The following is an 8448-nucleotide window of genomic DNA, read 5'->3' on the forward strand; positions in this document are numbered from 1 at the left end:
CTCCCCCGAGATTGGGAGCTCCGGGATCGAGATGCTGGAGACTGACACCTTCAAGCTGCACTGCTTCCAGACACTGACAGGTACCGTCCAGCCCCGGGCGCCCGGTGCCACTCGGCTCTGCTGGGGCTGTCACGGAGCTCAGCCTCCCTCACACTCTTGTCACTGTGGCTCCAGGGATCAAATTCGTGGTTCTCGCTGACCCGAGGCAGGCGGGAATAGACTCCCTTCTCCGCAAGATCTACGAGATTTACTCTGACTTTGCACTGAAGAACCCTTTCTACTCACTGGAGATGCCAATCAGGTAAGGAACAGCCTGTGGCTGCTGGCCAGTATCAAGCCCGAGGGAAGGGGGACGCGGCCCGCTGCTGCAGGGACGGGACACTGACCTGGGCTTTCTCCAGTACTCCTCTGTGCGAGGAGCTTTTCCAGGGAGCTTTTCCGTGGTACGGGCCCCGCGGTCCCAACATGACATTGGAGCCCTCGCAAGAAGCTTTAACCCTAACTGCTGGCCAAGCCAAAACTTAACAGCAGGCAGGTTTGCTGTTCTGTAGCTTACAGAATCTCTCCTTGAAGGATGCAGAGGCAAAGGATGCGAAGACCTTGTTTTTGTTAGACCGTTCTGTAGGTAAAGTCACCCCCTTCCGTGTTTCTGACCATTTCAGATGCGAACTGTTTGACCAGAACTTGAAGCTTGCGCTGGAGGTGGCCGAGAAGGCTGGACCCTTTGGGCCAGGATCGTAGGGAGACGCATGGACTCCTTTCTCTGAAGGGCAGGGCCTCTCCCAGAGCTCTCTCTGCAGCAGCAGAGGCTGTGTATCCCCAAAAAACACTTCATTACATCCCGAGATACTCTTTTATCCCCTTTGTTGTGAAATTTACCTTGAACAGCCTTGGGTAGAGTTTTGTTCTGTTCCTGTCTGTTCTGCCCTTGAGGGAGGAGAGAGAGCTACGGTGTGGCTCTAGGGGCCTGGCTGGGGGAGATGGTTGTTTTCCTTTCCTAATTGTACATATGTATTGCTCCTGTGTAGCTCTAATTTATGGTTTCGCAGAGGGTTTCTACGCAGAAATAATAAAGTTGGTTAAAGAGGTGGATGGCTGCTTGCTTTCTGTCAGCAGGGTAAACTGGGGCTACCGGCGCCTCAGGTGGGTAGGTGCTTCTGGGTGCCTCTGCCTGCCCCACTCCGTAAGACAACCAGAGCCCTTCTGACACTGCTCCATTTTTATTTCACAGACAGTAGAAGGTCATATAATTAAGTACAAAATGTAATTTGCTTCCATTGCTTTAATTAAGGCTGGCTACCTACTCTTGCAACCAAGCTGTTTAGCAAAGTACCTGCATGCAGGTTCTTCACAAGCAGACCTTGCCTCTTCCAGGACCCTAAAGCATAAATCCTTCATGGGAAAAAAAAAAAAAAAAAAGAGTATCCAACAATCTCTCTGTTGAAAACCTGAGTCAATAATCGTTGCCAAGAGTGCTGGGCCCACGCGCCCCAGGCCGCTGGCCGGTAGCAGGGCTCCAGCTCTCCACGGCAGCCCGACCTTCTCCCCCCAGCCGTGAGAGGTGCAGCTCTTGGCCAAAGACACCTGAGACTGTACTAAAAAATGCAAGCCCGTGCTAGAAACACGGGTTTTCAGGACGCTCAACTACAGCAGTTTGGGGCCGGCAATGGCCACAATATCTGCTGTGGGGTCAGGCTCTCTACGAGCTGCCTGGAAGCAGCTGCCTCCCTTGCAAATAATTAACCCCGCACGCAGAAACCGTGCTGGGCAGGATCCACTCCACAGAAAGAGCTTCTCTAAATGCTCTCCCCCGACATGCCAGGAATTTCTTGGACGCGTGCCTCTTTCCGAGTGCTGTGGAGAGCCCTGCCGCAGCGCCGCCTCGGCCTTCCGCTCACGGGAGCAGAACGCCTCACTCGCGCCCAGCTGATCCCAGGTAGAGCTGAAGCTGTGCTGCACTCACATCGGCAGCGTGTGGGGCTGAGCTGTAATCATCACCACCACTGCTCGGTGCCGGGGGATTGCTCCAGGGCCCCGAGCGTGCAGGGAGCTTGCACCTAAGCAAACCGAGGCGGGCTCAGCACCTGACACAGCCAGGCCGGGCTGACAGGGAATGGCCGAGATGAACGGAAAGGACAAAACCACGTGTGGCACCACCCTTCTAGTGGAGGGAGCTCGGGCTGCGAAGCTTCACCAACAGTGCTGTCGGGAGGAGGTACAGTAAAATCATCGCAAATGTAAACTAGCTGAATTATCACATCTCAAGGGAAAAAGTGATCAGTAGCAAGAACCTCGCACGTGACAGTGGACGAGAAACGGAGAGATTTTTATCTAGGTTGTGTCGATCAGAAACTCACTCCTAGGGCAGGTAAAGGAAGCCGAGAGCCGTCGGCGCGGCAGCCCCGTCCCACCGAGCCGCCCGCCCTCAGTCGGCCTTCCTGGGGACACGGCCCATCTTGGTGCGGATGTTCCGCAGGAGGAAGAAAGCCACCGTGCTGCCGGTGCAGGTGATCTCAGCTACCCAGAAGGCCGTGGCCCAGCTGTAGTACTTGGCAATGGTACTGAAGGGCAGTCCAGCCAGAAAACCCCCAACTGTGAAGAAAAACAAACAGAAAACTAGCAAGGCTTACATGTCTCAATTTTACCTGTCAGCACATGGCTTTGCACGTATAAAAATTCCCGAGGCCTGGTCTGAGCTTTATGCGCAAGGCAAAAACTTGCCAGGTACAGCAGGAAGCACTCCTGATGCTTCCACCTCTATTATCTCTGCTGCTTAGGTGGCTTCCCGTGATCAGTAACTTGGCACTCGGGGGCTAGATGACGCTTCCTCAAGAACACACAGGGGTTTTGTTTGGTTGTCAGGGAAAGGGGCATTACTCACCATTGGCCATGAGGGCCACTATGGCATGGGAAGTGCCACACAGGTTGGCAGGGGCACTTTCGTTGGCTATGACCCCAAACAGGGCGATCGGTCCATATGAGGAAAACCCAAACACGGCTCCCAGAGTCAGGATCCACAGCTGTTGAAACAAGTTAAGATCAGAAACAGGATCTGTGCATCTATCTTACCGCTGTCAGTCAGCAGCTGCTGACAAATCTCAGATCCTCCATGTGGGATAAGAGGGTTTTGACATTTTTGGGCTGACACCAGCTCCCTGGCCTGCAGACAGGCCCCGCGTACACAGACCCAGCCGCACCGTGCTGCTGCCTGGCACCAGCTCTTCTCTCTTCTACGGCTCTGCTACCTGTGCCGTGGGCCAGAGAGATGGGCAATGAGCCCACGAAATCGCAGGACAGCACTGTGAATTTGGCCGCTTTTAAGAGCGATCCTGCAGATGCTAACTCAGAGTTTTTCTCATTTTAGGTGCCAGTGACTGATCAGAGCACCTTTATTTGTGAAAAGCCACTATCTGATAACCTCCCCGTTACTAAACAAACCCAAAAAACAAACCCCAAAACACCCAACAGTTTGAACCTCAGTGTTGGCTTGTACTCTAGGAAAACCACCCAGCTCAGAACTTATCAGTCACTTGTGAAAGGACAATAAAGGATGAGTAACTTGGCCCCGTCAAGAGCACAGCATGCTTTTTGAACCGTAAAGAAGCACGTCAAGATGCCCAGCAGGAAGTAAGTGCCATCTCATTTTTGAGATGGGGAAACAAAGACAAAGAGTTAGAAAAACAGCTGCCAAAGTTAAGCAGAAAGGCATCCAGCAGAGCAGAACCATTCCTCCTCACTCACAAGGTCCCTGAACTGGCTACATTTTACCTGATGAACAAAGACCCTAAGAACCTTCTATTTAAGAACTGAAAAAGTTCTATATTCAGACTTTTGAAAGTCAGGTAGTGTAATCAAACAATTATAAGAAAAGATTTTTTACAAAACTTACAGTAATATCTTCTCAATGCCCTGGTTCTAAGTTCTGTAGTGCTAACCAACCTCCCAGGACAGGGAAAAGGCAGATCAGTGAAAGCAGAGACAGGCAGAGGGAGAAAAAATGCAAGGCAGAAACCTCGTGTTCTTTTAGGCCTGTGAGATCAGCTAGAGGTTGCAAGGCTACAGTCCAGAAGTGATTTTCCTGAAGAAGGAAAAAAAATGGAGGAGAAAAGAGGTTTCATTTATCTAGCAACGATGAGGGCAGAGGCAAGTCACGTCTACGCGACAGTAACGCAGGCCACCCGAACCAGCGCAGGCAGCTGAAGCTATCCAAACCAGACCTCAGAAGGGCAAGCAACACTCATGCTTCCTCTAGCTCCTCACCGTTCAAGGGCTCTCCCAACAACTTTCAGTCAGCTGCTTGAACAGGGATTACCTTGGGAGAATCGCCCGTGACTGTGACCCGGAAGAGAAACATGGAGATGCACATAGCAGCCATCATGGAAAGCAGCAGCGTGTGCCGAGGGTTCCCGTAGCTTGACAGACCTGCCTGTGACACAGGAAGGAAACCGAGGGTCAGAAACTGGAAAGACTCTAGTAACTAATGCCATCCACATAGCACGGTCAGCACAGCTTCCAGGAAGACCTCTCAGTTTGGTTTAAGGGCTGCCCACAGTCAAACCGTGCAAAATGAGCAGCTCTCAGTGGAGAATGATCTTTCTCTGTCATCAACTGCACCCTACTTCCACGCTGAATCTGGCTTCAGATCCCAGCACTGGATTTTAACGTGTGTTCTCTTCAGCCAGAAGACAACTGTAAACAACCAGACCTCTTTCAACGCAGAGCACAGTGAAGCAAACAAATCAAACACATCAACAGTCTTAAACCTCATGGGTGCCCCACAGTCCCTAACATCGGCACCCACGGGTCCCAGCGCCTGCTGGGGTGTTCAGCGGCTGCTCTCATGCATGTGGCAGAACTAGGTGCTGGTGCTTCAGAGCAACACAAACAAGGGGAGCATTCTGCTCTGCTACTGCTGCCAGTATTAGAGGGGCCTGGGGAGCAGGCATGTGTGTGGAAATCGTCTTTAAGCACTCACAAGGGAAGCCAGAGGAAACTGTTAACATTTTTGAAGCAGCTCACACTGCCACTGTGTTCAATACCCAGCACATTTGAGGGCCCAGATGACTTACTCTCGCTACTGCTCTGTCAGAAAGGTATCCGGCAGCAATGCTTCCCACCAGGCCCCCGATCTCCAAGGCACTCATGTAGGAACTACCTAGAATGCAGGGGAAGCAAAGAACAGGCCATCAGATTTGGTCCTGATGCTTTAGACCAAGCTCAGCTCCTGTCAGCCCACTACGAGCTCAGAGCTGTGCTGCAAGACAAGACACTCCACAGCACATCCTTGTCCAGGAATGCACACCTGCCAGCCCCAGGTGGGCCCCAGCACTGAGTTATTTCAATAACTGTGCATATCTAAGCAGACAGTTACGAGGTAGGGAAGCCTGTCCCTCGGACAGAGGTGCCTGTGTCCTCTTCCAGCACCCAACTGAGCTCTGGAGATACTGCCTGGACTGCAGCCACAAAGCTTAGTAACGCAGCTTTACATCTTACCCACAAGCATGGATTGTCCCCTCTCCTGGATCAGGAAGAGCTGTCCCCAGTCTGTACAGCATGTTTTCACTCCAAACACGACAAGGTAGCCTGTTGAGAGCACCCAGAGGTACGGTGAGAGTAGCAACTCCGTCAAAGTGCTGTTGTCACTGGAGGGATCTGTGGGGAAGATCAGGAGGAACGTTACTGGTGCTGGAGTGCAGCTGCCGAACCACACCCACTCAGCGGCATGACAGACAAATCTGGGCTCGAGCAGGATTCATGCACAGGGGCATTTACAGAGCGAGATATTCACAGCTACTGGTAGTGAATAGCTTTACCTCCCCCGCGTTCTAGGCTTGCTGTGATTTCAGAATCTTTTCTGTCAGTTTATTCCACACCCATTAAAGATTTCAAAAGAATAATCAAAACACTACTCCCAGTAGTTTTCACTATTGCAGTTGCCAATAAACCTTTCACAAAAGTTGTCAGAAAAATTATCATCCTCTCCAAATTGTGTGCGAACGCTGAAGCGCTGCCTGAGAAAGCCACTACATAGACCCAGAGAAAGCTGCTGACTTTCAGGAGCTCCCTTCACTCAGCAGTCTGAACAAACATTTACTAAGCAGATGTCCTAGGTGAGGGCAGAAACCACTGAGCAGAGTCCACTGCAAGCCAGGGGTCAAAAGAGCCCATGTCAGGGCGAGGGGAAAACCACCCATCCTCTGCTAATGCAAAGGAGAGGAAATGGAGTCCCGAGAAAACTGTGGCACTGCTAACAGGAAGACATTGCACAGAGTGGGAGATGGAGCAGCCAGTCGTGAGCACTCTGGTGATACACTGGTGGCTGTTGGCAGGCCAAGCAGCAGGACCAACTGGCAGTCAGGCTCTTCCTCTGCTTTGCTGCATCTTGCCATGACAGTCTCAGAAGCCCCTGGGGCTTGGTTTACAGAATTTAACTTCTACAAAGCAGCTTGATGTTTACCAGAAGAAAGCTGCTGAAAACAACCCCTCACTTACACCTGCCCGTCAAGTGGCGACGTCAGGCTGTGGGAAGGACAGAGGTCTCAGCACCCCACGGGCGAAATGCCTGTGCCAGGACACCGACAGAAGGCACTGGGCCTTCTCCCCCGGCCACCCGCTCACAACGCTCACCTTTCTTCCCTTTCTTGGGTCCTGGTTCAACGTTGGGCAGCCCAACATCCGACGGCTCGTTTTTAATCAGGACAAGGCAGACGAAAGAGACCACCACGCAGATGAAGCCAGAGAAGGACAGAGTCACACGCCAGTCATAGTGCAGAGACACAAGAGCAGCAACGATGGGGCCTAAGCCTCCAGCCAAGTTCATGCTTGTAGAGAGGATTGCCCACCAAGTCCCAAACTGGGAAGGCTCAAACCACTGTGCAACAACAAGAAAAATGGCATGAGGTCTGAGAAAGAGAGCGAAACTGCACCTGGAAAACCTCAGTCAAGGCCCATGCTATGCGTTTGGGCAATCCAGGCACAGACCTACAAAAGCAGGTCCAGGGAGCAGCCAGCTCTTTGCCACCTTGGTTGGCCACGCAGGGAGCTCCAACGTTCCGTCGGTGTCAGACGTAGGAGCCTGACAGGTGCTTGCACTGTGCGCCAGCTCCCAGTTATTTCTATGTACAGACTGTGAAACTGAGACGTGGGCTGCAAGAGGCAGATTTAAGAGCGCACAGTTGTGTGTGCTCCCTCACTAGGAGCGGCGTCCTCCTGGAGAGGTCTGCTGGCACTGCCCCGCAAAGGGACGTGCAGAGAGTCACGGGGTGGCTCCAGGAGTCGCCGCTGCCGCGAGCATGGAGCACACCCGGCTCTGCACCGCACGGCGCGCTGAGAGCCAGGACCGCTCAGCAGGGAAGTGTCTGAGAGCTGCGTTCCCAAACGTCTGCAGGAAACTCTGTGCCTGTTTTTCCCCGTTATTTGGACCCTTCCTTTCTAAGCAGACAGCCACCCCAGATGGGCCTTTTCTGGCCAGCTAGATAAGGCTAGATGCCTTGCAGAAGGGCAGCACAGTTGTTTGTCTTCCCTCTATCTCGCAGTACACGTGTTCCTGGATTTTATGTCTTGAGAGAGAGGAGAGTACACAGCTGACCTCGTTCCGCCATCCCAAGAAAGAAATCAATTCACTCAATTTCGATTGCCACAAAGCCCAAACGCAGGCAGCTCCGAGGCCCCACTCACGCCGTTTCTCCACGTTACCTGGTTTTCTACCTGAGCAGCCTGCGACTGCCAACTGCTGAGCTCCCTGAGCTGCAAATGGAAGGAATTCTGCTCATCGCCCCTTGCCCAGCGGCAAACTGCCACATTGGCAAAGAGACGAGCAGACCTCCATCCTCACGTTTAAAATACAGGATTACCAATGAGTAACAGCCTCCAGCAAAGGAGGTCTGCTGCCAGGAGATGTTCTGTACCAAATTAAGCTAGAATTGAGGGATACAGACACGAGCGCTAGCAGACTTTCTGCATCTTTGGTAGAATAAGCAGAAGCTCGTGCACAGGAGCTCGGTCCGCAGGCAGACCAAGCATGGCTAGGGGTTCCGACCTCCTTGGCTTGAAGGAGGTGGGAAGAGACGCAAAGTTCCTCTGGAGTTGGAGCAGGCGTTCCTGCAAAGTGCTCTGCACAGACCTGCTGCTGGGCCAGCTCCGAGGCCAAGGCAGACGCCTTCCCACCACCGCCTTTTCCAGCCAACGCCTACCTTTCGCAGAATCTTCCCGCACGGCGGCCAGCCCAGCCCCTGCGCCAGGCCGTTGAGGAACCAGAGCCCCGCGAAGGCCGTGACGGTGGAGCTCCAGGAGAAGACCACGTTGACCAGCCCCACCATCAGCAGACCGGAGGAGAAGAGCCAGCGCGCGCTCATCTGGTCGGAGAGGACGCCGCTGATGAACTTGCTGACGGCGTAGGCAGCGGACTGGCTGCTGGTGATGAGACCTGCGGCGGGACAGAGCCCGGGA

The 8448-nt window shown here is 53.1% G+C and overlaps 2 protein-coding genes across 3 annotated transcripts; one reads left to right on the forward strand and one right to left on the reverse strand.

Moving 5' to 3' along the window:
- Window positions 1–4: 4 nt before the first annotated feature.
- Window positions 5–741, forward strand: TRAPPC4 (trafficking protein particle complex 4; the record flags this gene model as incomplete). The annotated part of the gene is made up of 3 exons (XM_008935984.1): window positions 5–80; window positions 175–301; window positions 663–741. Coding segments are annotated over 3 exons (282 nt in total), but the record flags the coding sequence as incomplete, so codon positions are not given.
- A 1684-nt stretch (window positions 742–2425) lies between these two features.
- SLC37A4 (solute carrier family 37 (glucose-6-phosphate transporter), member 4) lies at window positions 2426–8420 on the reverse strand. 2 transcript variants are annotated; one of them, XM_008935982.1, is made up of 8 exons: window positions 8193–8420; window positions 6628–6871; window positions 5494–5652; window positions 5070–5155; window positions 4313–4426; window positions 4013–4078; window positions 2882–3020; window positions 2426–2592 (listed from the first exon to the last, which is right to left on the reverse strand). In XM_008935982.1, exons 1-8 carry the CDS (start codon window positions 8352–8354, stop codon window positions 2426–2428), a joined length of 1137 nt encoding a protein of 378 aa, XP_008934230.1. In that variant the 5' UTR covers window positions 8355–8420. The 2 variants fall into 2 exon arrangements, with proteins under 2 accessions (XP_008934230.1, XP_008934231.1); XM_008935983.1 differs by lacking the exon at window positions 4013–4078.
- Between the last annotated feature and the right edge of the window lie 28 nt (window positions 8421–8448).

This window comes from Merops nubicus, unplaced genomic scaffold, assembly GCF_000691845.1.
Source record: "Merops nubicus isolate BGI_N331 unplaced genomic scaffold, ASM69184v1 scaffold50952, whole genome shotgun sequence".
Taxonomy (NCBI): domain Eukaryota; kingdom Metazoa; phylum Chordata; class Aves; order Coraciiformes; family Meropidae; genus Merops; species Merops nubicus.